The sequence below is a fragment of the Electrona antarctica genome, assembly GCF_951216825.1.
Source record: "Electrona antarctica genome assembly, chromosome: 19".
Lineage (NCBI taxonomy): Eukaryota > Metazoa > Chordata > Actinopteri > Myctophiformes > Myctophidae > Electrona > Electrona antarctica.
In genome coordinates, this window is record NC_136800.1 from 41,984,831 (window position 1) to 41,995,875 (window position 11,045).

Here is an 11,045-nt window from a genome sequence, read left to right on the forward strand (position 1 = left end):
TGTATGTGTCTATGGAGTAACAATACTCTAATTAGACCCCCAGGTGTTTTGTATGTGTCTATGGAGTTAACATTACTCTAATAGACCCCCAGGTGTTTTGTATGTGTCTATGGAGTTAACTTTACTGAGTCTAATAGACCCCCAGGTGTTTTGTATGTGTCTATGGAGTTAACATTACTCTAATAGACCCCCAGGTGTTTTGTATGTGTCTATGGAGTTAACATTAGTGAGTCTAATAGACCCCCAGGTGTTTTGTATGTGTCTATGGAGTTAACATTACTCTAATAGACCCCCAGGTGTTTTGTATGTGTCTATGGAGTTAACATTAGTGAGTCTAATAGACCCCCAGGTGTTTTGTATGTGTCTATGGAGTTAACATTACTCTAATACACCTCCAGGTGTTTTGTATGTGTCTATGGAGTTAACATTACTGAGTCTAATAGACCCCCCCCCCCCCCCCGCCCAGGTGATGTGGTTATAATAATATTCCTGAAAACCTTTGAGTCAAAATGACCTTCGAAATTATCTAAATGTCTCAATAGAAGAGCAGGCAGGCAGAAAAAAAATAACGTAAAGTCGATGTGTTGACAATAGGGGTGTAACGATACATTTTAACATCGATACGATACGATATATCACGATACATGGTTGACGATACGATACATGGATGATATTGGTTCATTATGGCGATCCGATCCTATCCGATTCAATGATTTGAAATCGATACAGTAACTATTTAAAATACATTGACATTATTTTAAACTTGAGTAATTAATCCCCTCATTTTCTTTCATCTTCTAAAAATTGCTAAATACCACACACAGAAATGTAGTATTGATACAATCGATTATTTGCATAGCAAAACGATTCGATACCGATATTTGCATTGCAAAACGATACGATACATGATCAATGTGGCTGTTTTCATTGCGATATACTTCGATTCTTGAAATTAAAATGTATTTTTCGATGCAGTTACTATATCGTTACACCCGTAGTTGACGACCAGCAGCAGCAATGAACAGCAGAGGAGAACATGCAGCCTCACAACCATTATTTAATGGACTCATCTTTACAACCATTATGTAATAGACTGTAATAGACTCACTCAGGCCATGGTGGTGAAACATTTGTGACCAGATTTGACTGAGAGCCTGCCATCGCGCAACATTTTTTTGAATGAAAATGAGTTAATACCACAGGCAGACTCTTCACATACTAGAGCATGTCTGAAATAAGTGTCAGAGCTGTCACACCTATGTCTGAAATAAGTGTCAGAGCTGAAATCGATATGTAAATATGAAATATATGCTTAAACAGATAGCTATAGGTGTAATGTTAGAGACCACAGAAGTGAACCTTTCAAGCCTGTTTTCGCAACTTGCTGTTTTCTGCCATACATCCAAAACTGGTGGGTCAAACTGAATAACCAATATGTCAATTTGAAGCTATGATTCCGTGCTTTCTTATGACATGAAAAAAAAAAATCCAATGGCAGCCCCTCAGTCAAATGTAGTCACATTTAACAGTGCAGCTCACACACATGATGACACACATCACAATGTTGATGTCATCAATGTGGGACACAGACAGACAGAGAACAGCTGAACAGCATAGCGGTCCAATCAGCGACACGGCGACGTGCCTGATGGCATGGAAAGGAAAGGAGGGGCATTTGCATTTATTTCACCATTTAATAGTAAATGCTGCATTCATGGTTAGAATCGATGTGTGTGCGTGTGCACGTGAGTGTGTGTGGTAATCTTGTAAATCCTCGGCTGTACCTCAGGATTTAACTAATCTGCTCAGTTATGTCTTTGTCCCGTTAGTTCACCAACCCAACCAATCCAACCACTTGATCCTTTTCATTCTGGAGGTCAAGTTCAATGTCATTATTCCTGCCGTCTGTCTGTCTGTCTGTCTGTCTTGTCTGTCTGTCAGACAGTTCAATATCGTGGAAGTTCAATGACATAAACCTTGTCAATGTCATTCCTGCCAGAGCCTTCCATTGGAGAGTTGCGCCAACGAGGAGTCAGGAACAGTGCCGGTCAACTCCAAATAGTGACAAACGCTCCAGTGCATTCATTCACACTCATAGACTCCAGTGCATTCAGTCACACGCTCATAGACTCCAGTGCATTCAGTCACACACTCATAGACTCCAGTGCATTCAGTCACACGCTCATAGACTCCAGTGCATTCAGTCACACACTCATAGACTCCAGTGCATTCAGTCACACGCTCATAGACTCCAGTGCATTCAGTCACACGCTCATAGACTCCAGTGCATTCAGTCACACACTCATAGACTCCAGTGCATTCAGTCACACGCTCATAGACTCCAGTGCATTCAGTCACACACTCATAGACTCCAGTGCATTCATTCACACACTCATAGACTCCAGTGCATTCAGTCACACACTCATAGACTCCAGTGCATTCAGTCACACACTCATAGACTCCAGTGCATTCATTCACACGCTCATAGACTCCAGTGCATTCAGTCACACACTCATAGACTCCAGTGCATTCAGTCACACACTCATAGACTCCAGTGCATTCATCGCGAATAGAAGGCGCTGTAGAAGACTGGCCTGATGAAGTGAACGGGAGTGACACATCTCTCCTTACATGGCTCTGATTCCTGTCTGTCTGTCTGTCTGTCTGTCTGTCTGTCTGTCTGTCTGTCTGTCTGTCTGTCTGTCTGTCTGTCTGTCTGTCTGTCTGTCTGTCTGTCTGTCTGTCCTCCTCAGTGTGTCCTCGTTGGGTCTGTCTGTCCTCCTCAGTGTGTCCTCGTTGGGTGCGTCTCGTGCCCTTGTCCTGTTCTGTCCAATAGCTCCTCTGTCCTCACTCCCGAACCAGGAGGTAGGAGGAGTCCGTCCGCCACGTGTGTCAAGTTTCTTATTCGCTGCTCCAATAATAAGGGAGCTAGGAATTAGGACCAGGAGGCATCACCGAGGAGCTATTTTGCGGGGACGTCGATGTGGGCCCGTGTCATCATAACGAAAGGCTGTCCGTTGTCATCAACGAACGGGGTGTCTAAACCATAGTTATATATAATCTAGAGACCAGATTGCCCCGACCTCGCTATTCATTTTAATGGTTGCTCAGTGGTGTTGGAGGGACCCAGAATAACTCTCTACTTCCTGTTTGAAGGACCCCGGAAGAACGTTCTACTTCCTGTTTGAAGGACCCCGGAAGAACACTCTACTTCCTGTTTGAAGGACCCCGGAAGAACGTTCTACTTCCTGTTTGAAGGACCCGGAAGAACGCTATACTTCCTGTTTGAAGGACCCGGGAGAACGCTCTACTTCCTGTTTGAAGGACCCGGGAGAACGCTCTACTTCCTGTTTGAAGGACCCGGAAGAACGCTCTACTTCCTGTTTGAAGGACCCCGGAAGAATGCTCTACTTCCTGTTTGAAGGACCCGGAAGAACGCTCTACTTCCTGTTTGAAGGACCCGGAAGAACGCTCTACTTCCTGTTTGAAGGACCCGGAAGAACGCTCTACTTCCTGTTTGAAGGACCCGGAAGAACGCTCTACTTCCTGTTTGAAGGACCTGGAAGAACGCTCTACTTCCTCTTTGAAGGACCCGGAAGAACACTCTACTTCCTGTTTGAAGGACCCTGAAGGACCCCGGAAGAACGTTCTACTTCCTGTTTGAAGGACCCCGGAAGAACACTCTACTTCCTGTTTGAAGGACCCGGAAGAACGCTCTACTTCGGCATTTTTTTCCCCGATTTGCGGATGTGCTAACGAGCGTTCCGTGTTAAACGCCAGCTGCACGGGGTTTTCTCATGCTAAATGCAGGGTCCCGCCTGCAGTTCCAGCTCTGACCACTAACGTCTCGGCGGCTTCAGCGTTGGCCAGCCGCTCAGGGGGGCGTGGTCTAAACATGGTCATTAAGTCAAGGGGTGGGGTTCAGCTGTGCTGATATGCCATCGGAAATGGACGCAGCTAAACACGACTCTTCGGAGGAACCCGCGTCCCGTTTTCTCTAAAACAACATTTTTCTTCGTGTCCTTCCTCTGTCCTCCTCGCCTCGCTTTCCTCCGCACGCTGCGCGTCCTCGCCCGGGAGGGGCCGAGACGGAGAGCAAAGGACGCACGAGCCTTAGGGGAAACGAGGATTTTTGTTTTTTAAATTTAAGGAGCTATTAAGTTGAGACGCCTTTAAACCCCCAGCATGCCGTGCTCAGAACTGGGTTTCCGAGTGTGGTGGGGTCTCCTTGCCGTTGCTGGACATCAGCGGGGGAGAGGAGGAGGAGGAGGAGGAGGGGGCGTGTGTGTCTCTGGTCAGGATGTTGCATGACATCAGGCGGGGAGAGGAGGAGGAGGAGGCGTGTGTGTCCCTGGTGGTCAGGACGCTGCTGGACATCAGGCAGGGAGAGGAGGAGGAGGAGGGGGCGTGTGTGTCCCTGGTAAGGGTGCTGGACGGGTGGTCCGGCAGGGCGTCGGCGTCGCTCCGCGTCGGGTGGCTCTCCGGGCGGCTGCCGCCGGACCCCTTACCGCCCGAGCCCCCCGTGGTCAGGCTCTTCTGGAAGCTCTCGGAGGTGAAGTAGTAGACCACCGGGTCCAGGCAGCAGTTGAGGCTGGGAGGACACATCGGGATAAAACACATCACCAGAAGCAGTGTTTTAATTTCAACGGGCTTCATGCAGGAACATCCAAACGGGAAGCACGCACATCTCAAAACTGTTGATGGTTGCAGGACAAAAATATACATACAAGGAAGAAGGTAGGAAGTCCACACACCGTTCTTTAAGCTCCCAGTAGTTTATTAGGAAATCAGGAATCAACGTTTCGACCCCTCTGGGACGAAACGCTGATTCCTGATGGGGTGTAGTGAGTAGTGAGTATAGACCTACCTGGCCAGACACAGCGTGATGGGGTAGAGCGTGCGTGCAAAGCGCTCAATAGAGCAGTTGGCCAGCGCCTGCGTGCGCACCAGCGCGTACAGGAAGAGGATGGAGTTGTACGGCACGAAGCACACCACGAAGATGGCCAGGTGAACGAGGATCATCCTCAGCACGCGCCGCTTGCTGTCGGAGCAGCCGCCCACCGTGGCCGGCCGCCGCAGGGTCCGCAGCACCAGCGACGAACACACCAGGTTGGCCAGCAGGGGGAGCAGGAAGCCCACGATCTATAGCCGGCGGCGGCGCAACAAAAAGTCACACGTGAATGACGATTAATTTAACCCATTTTGACTTGAGATCAGATTCTAAAAATGTCTTCTACATCCTGACAGTTTTCTGAAAAAGCTATGTTTATATGTCAGTCGTTCTTCGATCTTTCAAAAAATAACAGACCTACAAGCTCGTAGCGCGCCACTCGGTGGCGCGCCATGAGCTTGTAGATCTGCTATTTTTCAATAGCTAAAGCATAACATAATGCTAACACCAAAAGGGGTTCCCGCCCAAAATGGGTTTTAACACAACTTCCAACGTTGCGAGCTTTGTAGACCGGGCTATTTTCAGTGCTTCTTAATTATTATCATTGTTTTTATTCGTGGAATTTCTTTGGATTTATTTGTTTGTTTTTAACATTATGAAATTATATTAAAAAAATATATATATATTAAATAAATATTATATATTATATATCTTTTAATAAAATTGAGTTTTTACTTGAGTCGTGGCCCATACAAATTGGTTCCCTGACACACAAATGGGTCCCGACCCACTGTTCTACACGAGGGGTTATCAACCCGTGGCTAGTTCTATAAGGCCTACCTCGATGAAGATGGTGATCTTGGACAGCTATAGTTCTATAAGGCCTATACCTCGATGAAGATGGTGATCTTGGACAGCTATAGTTCTATAAGGCCTACCTCGATGAAGATGGTGATCTTGGACAGCTATAGTTCTATAAGACCTACCTCGATGAAGATGGTGATCTTGGACAGCTATAGTTCCATAAGGCCTACCTCGATGAAGATGGTGATATTGAACAGCTATAGTTCTATAAGGCCTACCTCGATGAAGATGGTGATCTTGGACAGCTATAGTTCTACAAGGCCTACCTCGATGAAGATGGTGATCGTGGACAGCTATAGTTCTATAAGGCCTATACCTCGATGAAGATGGTGATCTTGGACAGCTATAGTTCTATAAGGCCTACCTCGATGAAGATGGTGATCTTGGACAGCTATAGTTCTATAAGGCCTACCTCGATGAAGATGGTGATCGTGGACAGCTATAGTTCTACAAGGCCTACCTCGATGAAGATGGTGATCGTGGACAGCTATAGTTCTATAAGGCCTATACCTCGATGAAGATGGTGATCTTGGACAGCTATAGTTCTATAAGGCCTACCTCGATGAAGATGGTGATCTTGGACAGCTATAGTTCTATAAGGCCTACCTCGATGAAGATGGTGATCTTGGACAGGTAGTTCTTCCAGGTGCTCTTGGAGAAGCCCTCGAAGCAGGCGGTGGCGCGGTTGGCCCGGTTGATGGTGGAGAAGAAGGTGACGGAGATGCCTCCGCCCAGGATGGTGAGCCACACGGCGGCGCACACCAGCGCCGCGTTGCGCCGTGTGCGCACGGAGCGCGAGCGGAACGGGTACACGATGGCCAGGAAGCGGTCCACGCTGATGCAGGTGAGGAAGAAGATGCTGCCGTAGATGTTGGTGATGAAGGCCGTGCCCGACACCTTGCACAGGCCGTCGCCGAACGGCCAGTGGCGGTTCACGTTGTAGAACACCTGCACGTGGACAATTTAGGCATTTAGCAGACGCTCTTAATCCAGAGTGACTTACATTAAGCAAGAACAAAAAGCATGGCAATACATCACATCACAAAGTAGTTATCATGAAACATGCGTAAGCTAAGAACGTAACAGTGGAATACATAATGAAACTATATAAACTACATATATACTATACTATGCTATACATATGTACTATGAAGTGCTATGACTACATACAGTCTACATAACATGGTATAAGTCTGTATCAGATGCTATCTAAGTCTACAAAAAGTGCTATCTAAGGGGGTAGGGTAAGTGCTACGGGCCATAAAGACACCATGGAGTTATGAATAGAGATGCACCATATAGTCGGTAGCGTATCACAGTGGTTCCCAAACTTTCTCATGTCAAGGACCCCCAAATTGACACTAATTAGCCCGCAGATCCCCCATTTGAAAGTATATTCCAAGGACCCCCATGAGAGAATATTTCAAGGACCATCAGTTCTACGGACCCCCATTTAATGGCATTTCTATCTCTGGGACGCCCAATTTATATTGTAAAATCAATGCTAATTTAACTCTGAGAGTGTACAAATGGAACCAAATGGACCCTCTCAGAGTGTACCCTCTCAGAGTTACAGTCCCATAAGGGTCCATTTTGTTCCAAACTATAATTTAGCTGGGGACCCCCTGGAACTCCCTCAAGGACCCCTGGGGGTCCCCGGACCCCACTTTGGGAACCACTGGCGTATCGGAACCGGCCGTATCGGCCATAAAAAGGCCATATCGGTATCGGATAGTAGCCTGGCTAATAAGCCAGACTAATATCACACAACACTGTCGCGGTATATCAGTCTGGGCTGGCTCCACTTGGATTTCATTTCCCGGGGAACATTTTCTCTTTGACGCAATTGGTCAGAGCTACTGTCAGTCAAAAGTCTCAAGCATTGAACGTCACTGTACCAAAGCCCGCCTATATTGCATACCGTGTCCCGATTGGTCCGACCTGTAGGAAAGAGGTGTGCTACTGAGCCTCGCCAGACCGTAATCCGCTGGTAGGCAACTTTTTTTTGCCAACGGCTGATTCGGTCTGGTTTATTAACCAGGCTAATCGGATAGGTCTCAAAATACTCCCGATTATTTTCACAGATGATGCAATAATAATGTGACCGTCAATGGCTTTGTACTCATTCAGTAGTGAAAATAGACACTTGGGAAAAAGAGTATAGGCTATTTATTGATTGATCACGGACCACCATTTGATGAGATTTAGCCTCTCAGACCCAAAACTAAAGAATATGTTTTCTCGTTGGGTAAGATTCTGTCCACAATTCCATGCTGTATTGAGATAACAGGCAAAATGTTGATCAAAATAACAATTCTTCTACGTTCTTTAATCGTGTAGACGTCTTGTAAATGAAGTAATGCAGATATTTAACAACAATTTAACTCTTGAGAGTGTAAAATATAAATGCATGTGTGAACACGAACGATACACGAACACCATGTTCGTGTATCGAAAATGTGGTGCAAATCTTTGAATATGTTCTTTCAGAGCGAGCGTTTTTAACTCAAATCTTTTCTTCTGGGTGGTCACTGGAATCACATTATTTTCAGATGGGGGTCGGCAGCCAATTACATATAATATATTTGTGGGTGTCCTTGACATGAAAATGTTTGAGAACGACTGACATAGAAACTATAGGTTTTCTTTCAGAAAACTGGGTTAACGTTAACCTTGAAGGGCAGGGTGAACACGAACACCAGGTCCGACATGGCCAGGTTGGTCATGAACATGGTGGTCTCGTTCTGCATCTTCATGCGGAAGCAGAAGACGAACAGCGCGGCGCAGTTGGTGACCAGGCCCAGCACGAACACCACGCTGTACACCACCGAGTACAGGTTGTACTTGAAGGAGTCGTCGATGCCGCAGTCCTCCATGCCCGTCTCGTTGAGCACCAGGCTGGCCATGGTGAGGCGCTGTGGGGCCCCCGGCAGGCCCCGGCGTTAACAATGGAACTTAGTGGAGCTTATAAGCTCCAGGGCCCGCTCGCTGCCTGCAGGGCCGTGTGTGTGTGTGTGTGTGTGTGTGTGTGTGTGTGTGTGTGTGTGTGTGTGTGTGTGTGTGTGTGTGTGTGTGTGTGTGTGTGTGTGTGTGTGTGTGTGTGTGTGTGTGTGTGTGTGTGTGCGAGTGTGTACTATTTTCAAATAGGTATACAGCTGTTGCTTCCGTCGAAACCGCATTCATAGGTCACCGATTTCAATGTAATGCACGGTGGGGGGTGGGGGGTGGGCAGGGGGGTCAGTTAAAAAGTGGCGGTCCGCCCCGTCCGTCCGTCAGGAAACGTCCGAGGGTCCGATGTCAGGGACACGATGGTGTCAGAGAGGAGTCCACCGGTCCTGCTCCCACCGAGCCATCCTGGACACACACACAGACATGCACGTGTAGCACGCACACGCTCACACACACATGGACGTGCACGTCCAAACACACACACACACACTCAGGATGCGGGGTGACGACCTCGACGGTCGATCCTCCTGTGGAGACAGAGGAAAAAACAAAGGGTCACATCCTCACAATTAAGTCAAGGAATGAGAAACAAACACGTTTGTCATCCTGCCTTGTCCTGGAGGGACACACACGCGTGGCACACGTCTTCCCACAGGGGGCAGTGTTGCTGCTTGGAGCACACGCACGCACACACAGACTCAACAGCATGCAGCAGGACCCATCCAGAGTAATCTAGTAAGAGTAATGACACTCCCGTTGACTCGCATTGTAACAATGGAATGCGGAAGTGCTCATTCTATCTCAATGGGATAGTTCCAGCCATAGGAGCAATGTTTGGAACTATAGCCCATAGGCACCCGCTTTGCGGCGAGATCAAAGCGTGTCACCACTCTCTTACTAGATTACTCTGGACCCATCAAGCCCCCAGAACGGTCTACTACCCTACTGGCCAAAGCTGATTTCCTGTTATTATAGAAGTGTATATTTGTACGTCTCTAAAATGTTCTGATGAATTGAAAATGGTGGACCCTATTGTGAACAAGTGTAATGCTTTATGGTGTCGTCCACTCACTGTTAACAGTTTTTGAATTGAGTTGTGCTTGAAATGTACTGTAATTCTGTACTGTTAATAAATACTTCAATCAATCATTCAATCAATCATATTCAGGTGGCAGACACACCCACACCTAGGCTGTGACGGGCAGGTCGCTCAAAACCAACAGTTGGGGGGATTCCCAACATGCTTATACTTCGACTTTTTTTTTAGCTTGAATATAAATTAACTCGCCTGGACTCTGTGATTCTTCCGGCCCTTATAGCTTGCATTCTGTCCTCAGGGCTTCTCAGCCCTTTGTGTTTACGTCTGTCATCGCGATGAGGTCGCCATGTGTCATACGCACTGTACCATGTGTCATACGCGCTGTACCATGTGTCATATGCACTGTACCATGTGTCATACGCACTGTACCATGTGTCATACGCACTGTACCATGTGTCATACGCACTGTACCATGTGTCATACGTACTGTACCATGTGTCATACGTACTGTACCATGTGTCATACGGTACAGTACCATGTGTCATACATACTGTACCATGTGTCATACGCACTGTACCATGTGTCATACGTACAGTAACATGTGTCATACGTACAGTAACATGTGTCATACGTACTGTACCATGTGTCATACGTACAGTAACATGTGTCATACAGTACTGTACCATGTGTCATACGCACTGTACCATGTGTCATACGTACTGTACCATGTGTCATACAGTACTGTACCATGTGTCATACGCACTGTACCATGTGTCATACGTACTGTACCATGTGTCATACGCACTGTACCATGTGTCATACACACTGTACCATGTGTCATACACACTGTACCATGTGTCATACAGTACTGTACCATGTGTCATACGTACTGTACCATGTGTCATACAGTACTGTACCATGTGTCATACGCACTGTACCATGTGTCATACGTACTGTACCATGTGTCATACAGTACTGTACCATGTGTCATACGTACTGTACCATGTGTCATACGTACAGTACCATGTGTCATACGTACTGTACCATGAGTCATACGCACTGTACCATGTGTCATACGCACTGTACCATGTGTCATACGCACTGTACCATGTGTCATACGCACTATACCATGTGTCATACGCACTGTACCATGTGTCATACGCACTGTACCATGTGTCATATGCACTGTACCATGTGTCATACGCACTGTACCATGTGTCATACGTACTGTACCATGTGTCATATGCACTGTACCATGTGTCATACGCACTGTACCATGTCTCATACGCACTGTACCATGTC

The 11,045-nt window shown here is 46.9% G+C and overlaps 1 protein-coding gene across 1 annotated transcript; it reads right to left on the bottom strand.

Annotated features, from left to right (window-relative positions):
* Positions 1-3,732: 3,732 nt before the first annotated feature.
* Positions 3,733-8,725, bottom strand: lpar4 (lysophosphatidic acid receptor 4). The gene is made up of 4 exons (XM_079529873.1): positions 8,428-8,725; positions 6,362-6,703; positions 4,868-5,142; positions 3,733-4,591 (listed from the first exon to the last, which is right to left on the bottom strand). Exons 1-4 carry the CDS (start codon positions 8,659-8,661, stop codon positions 4,195-4,197), a joined length of 1,248 nt encoding a protein of 415 aa, XP_079385999.1. The 5' UTR covers positions 8,662-8,725; the 3' UTR covers positions 3,733-4,194.
* Positions 8,726-11,045: the final 2,320 nt, after the last annotated feature.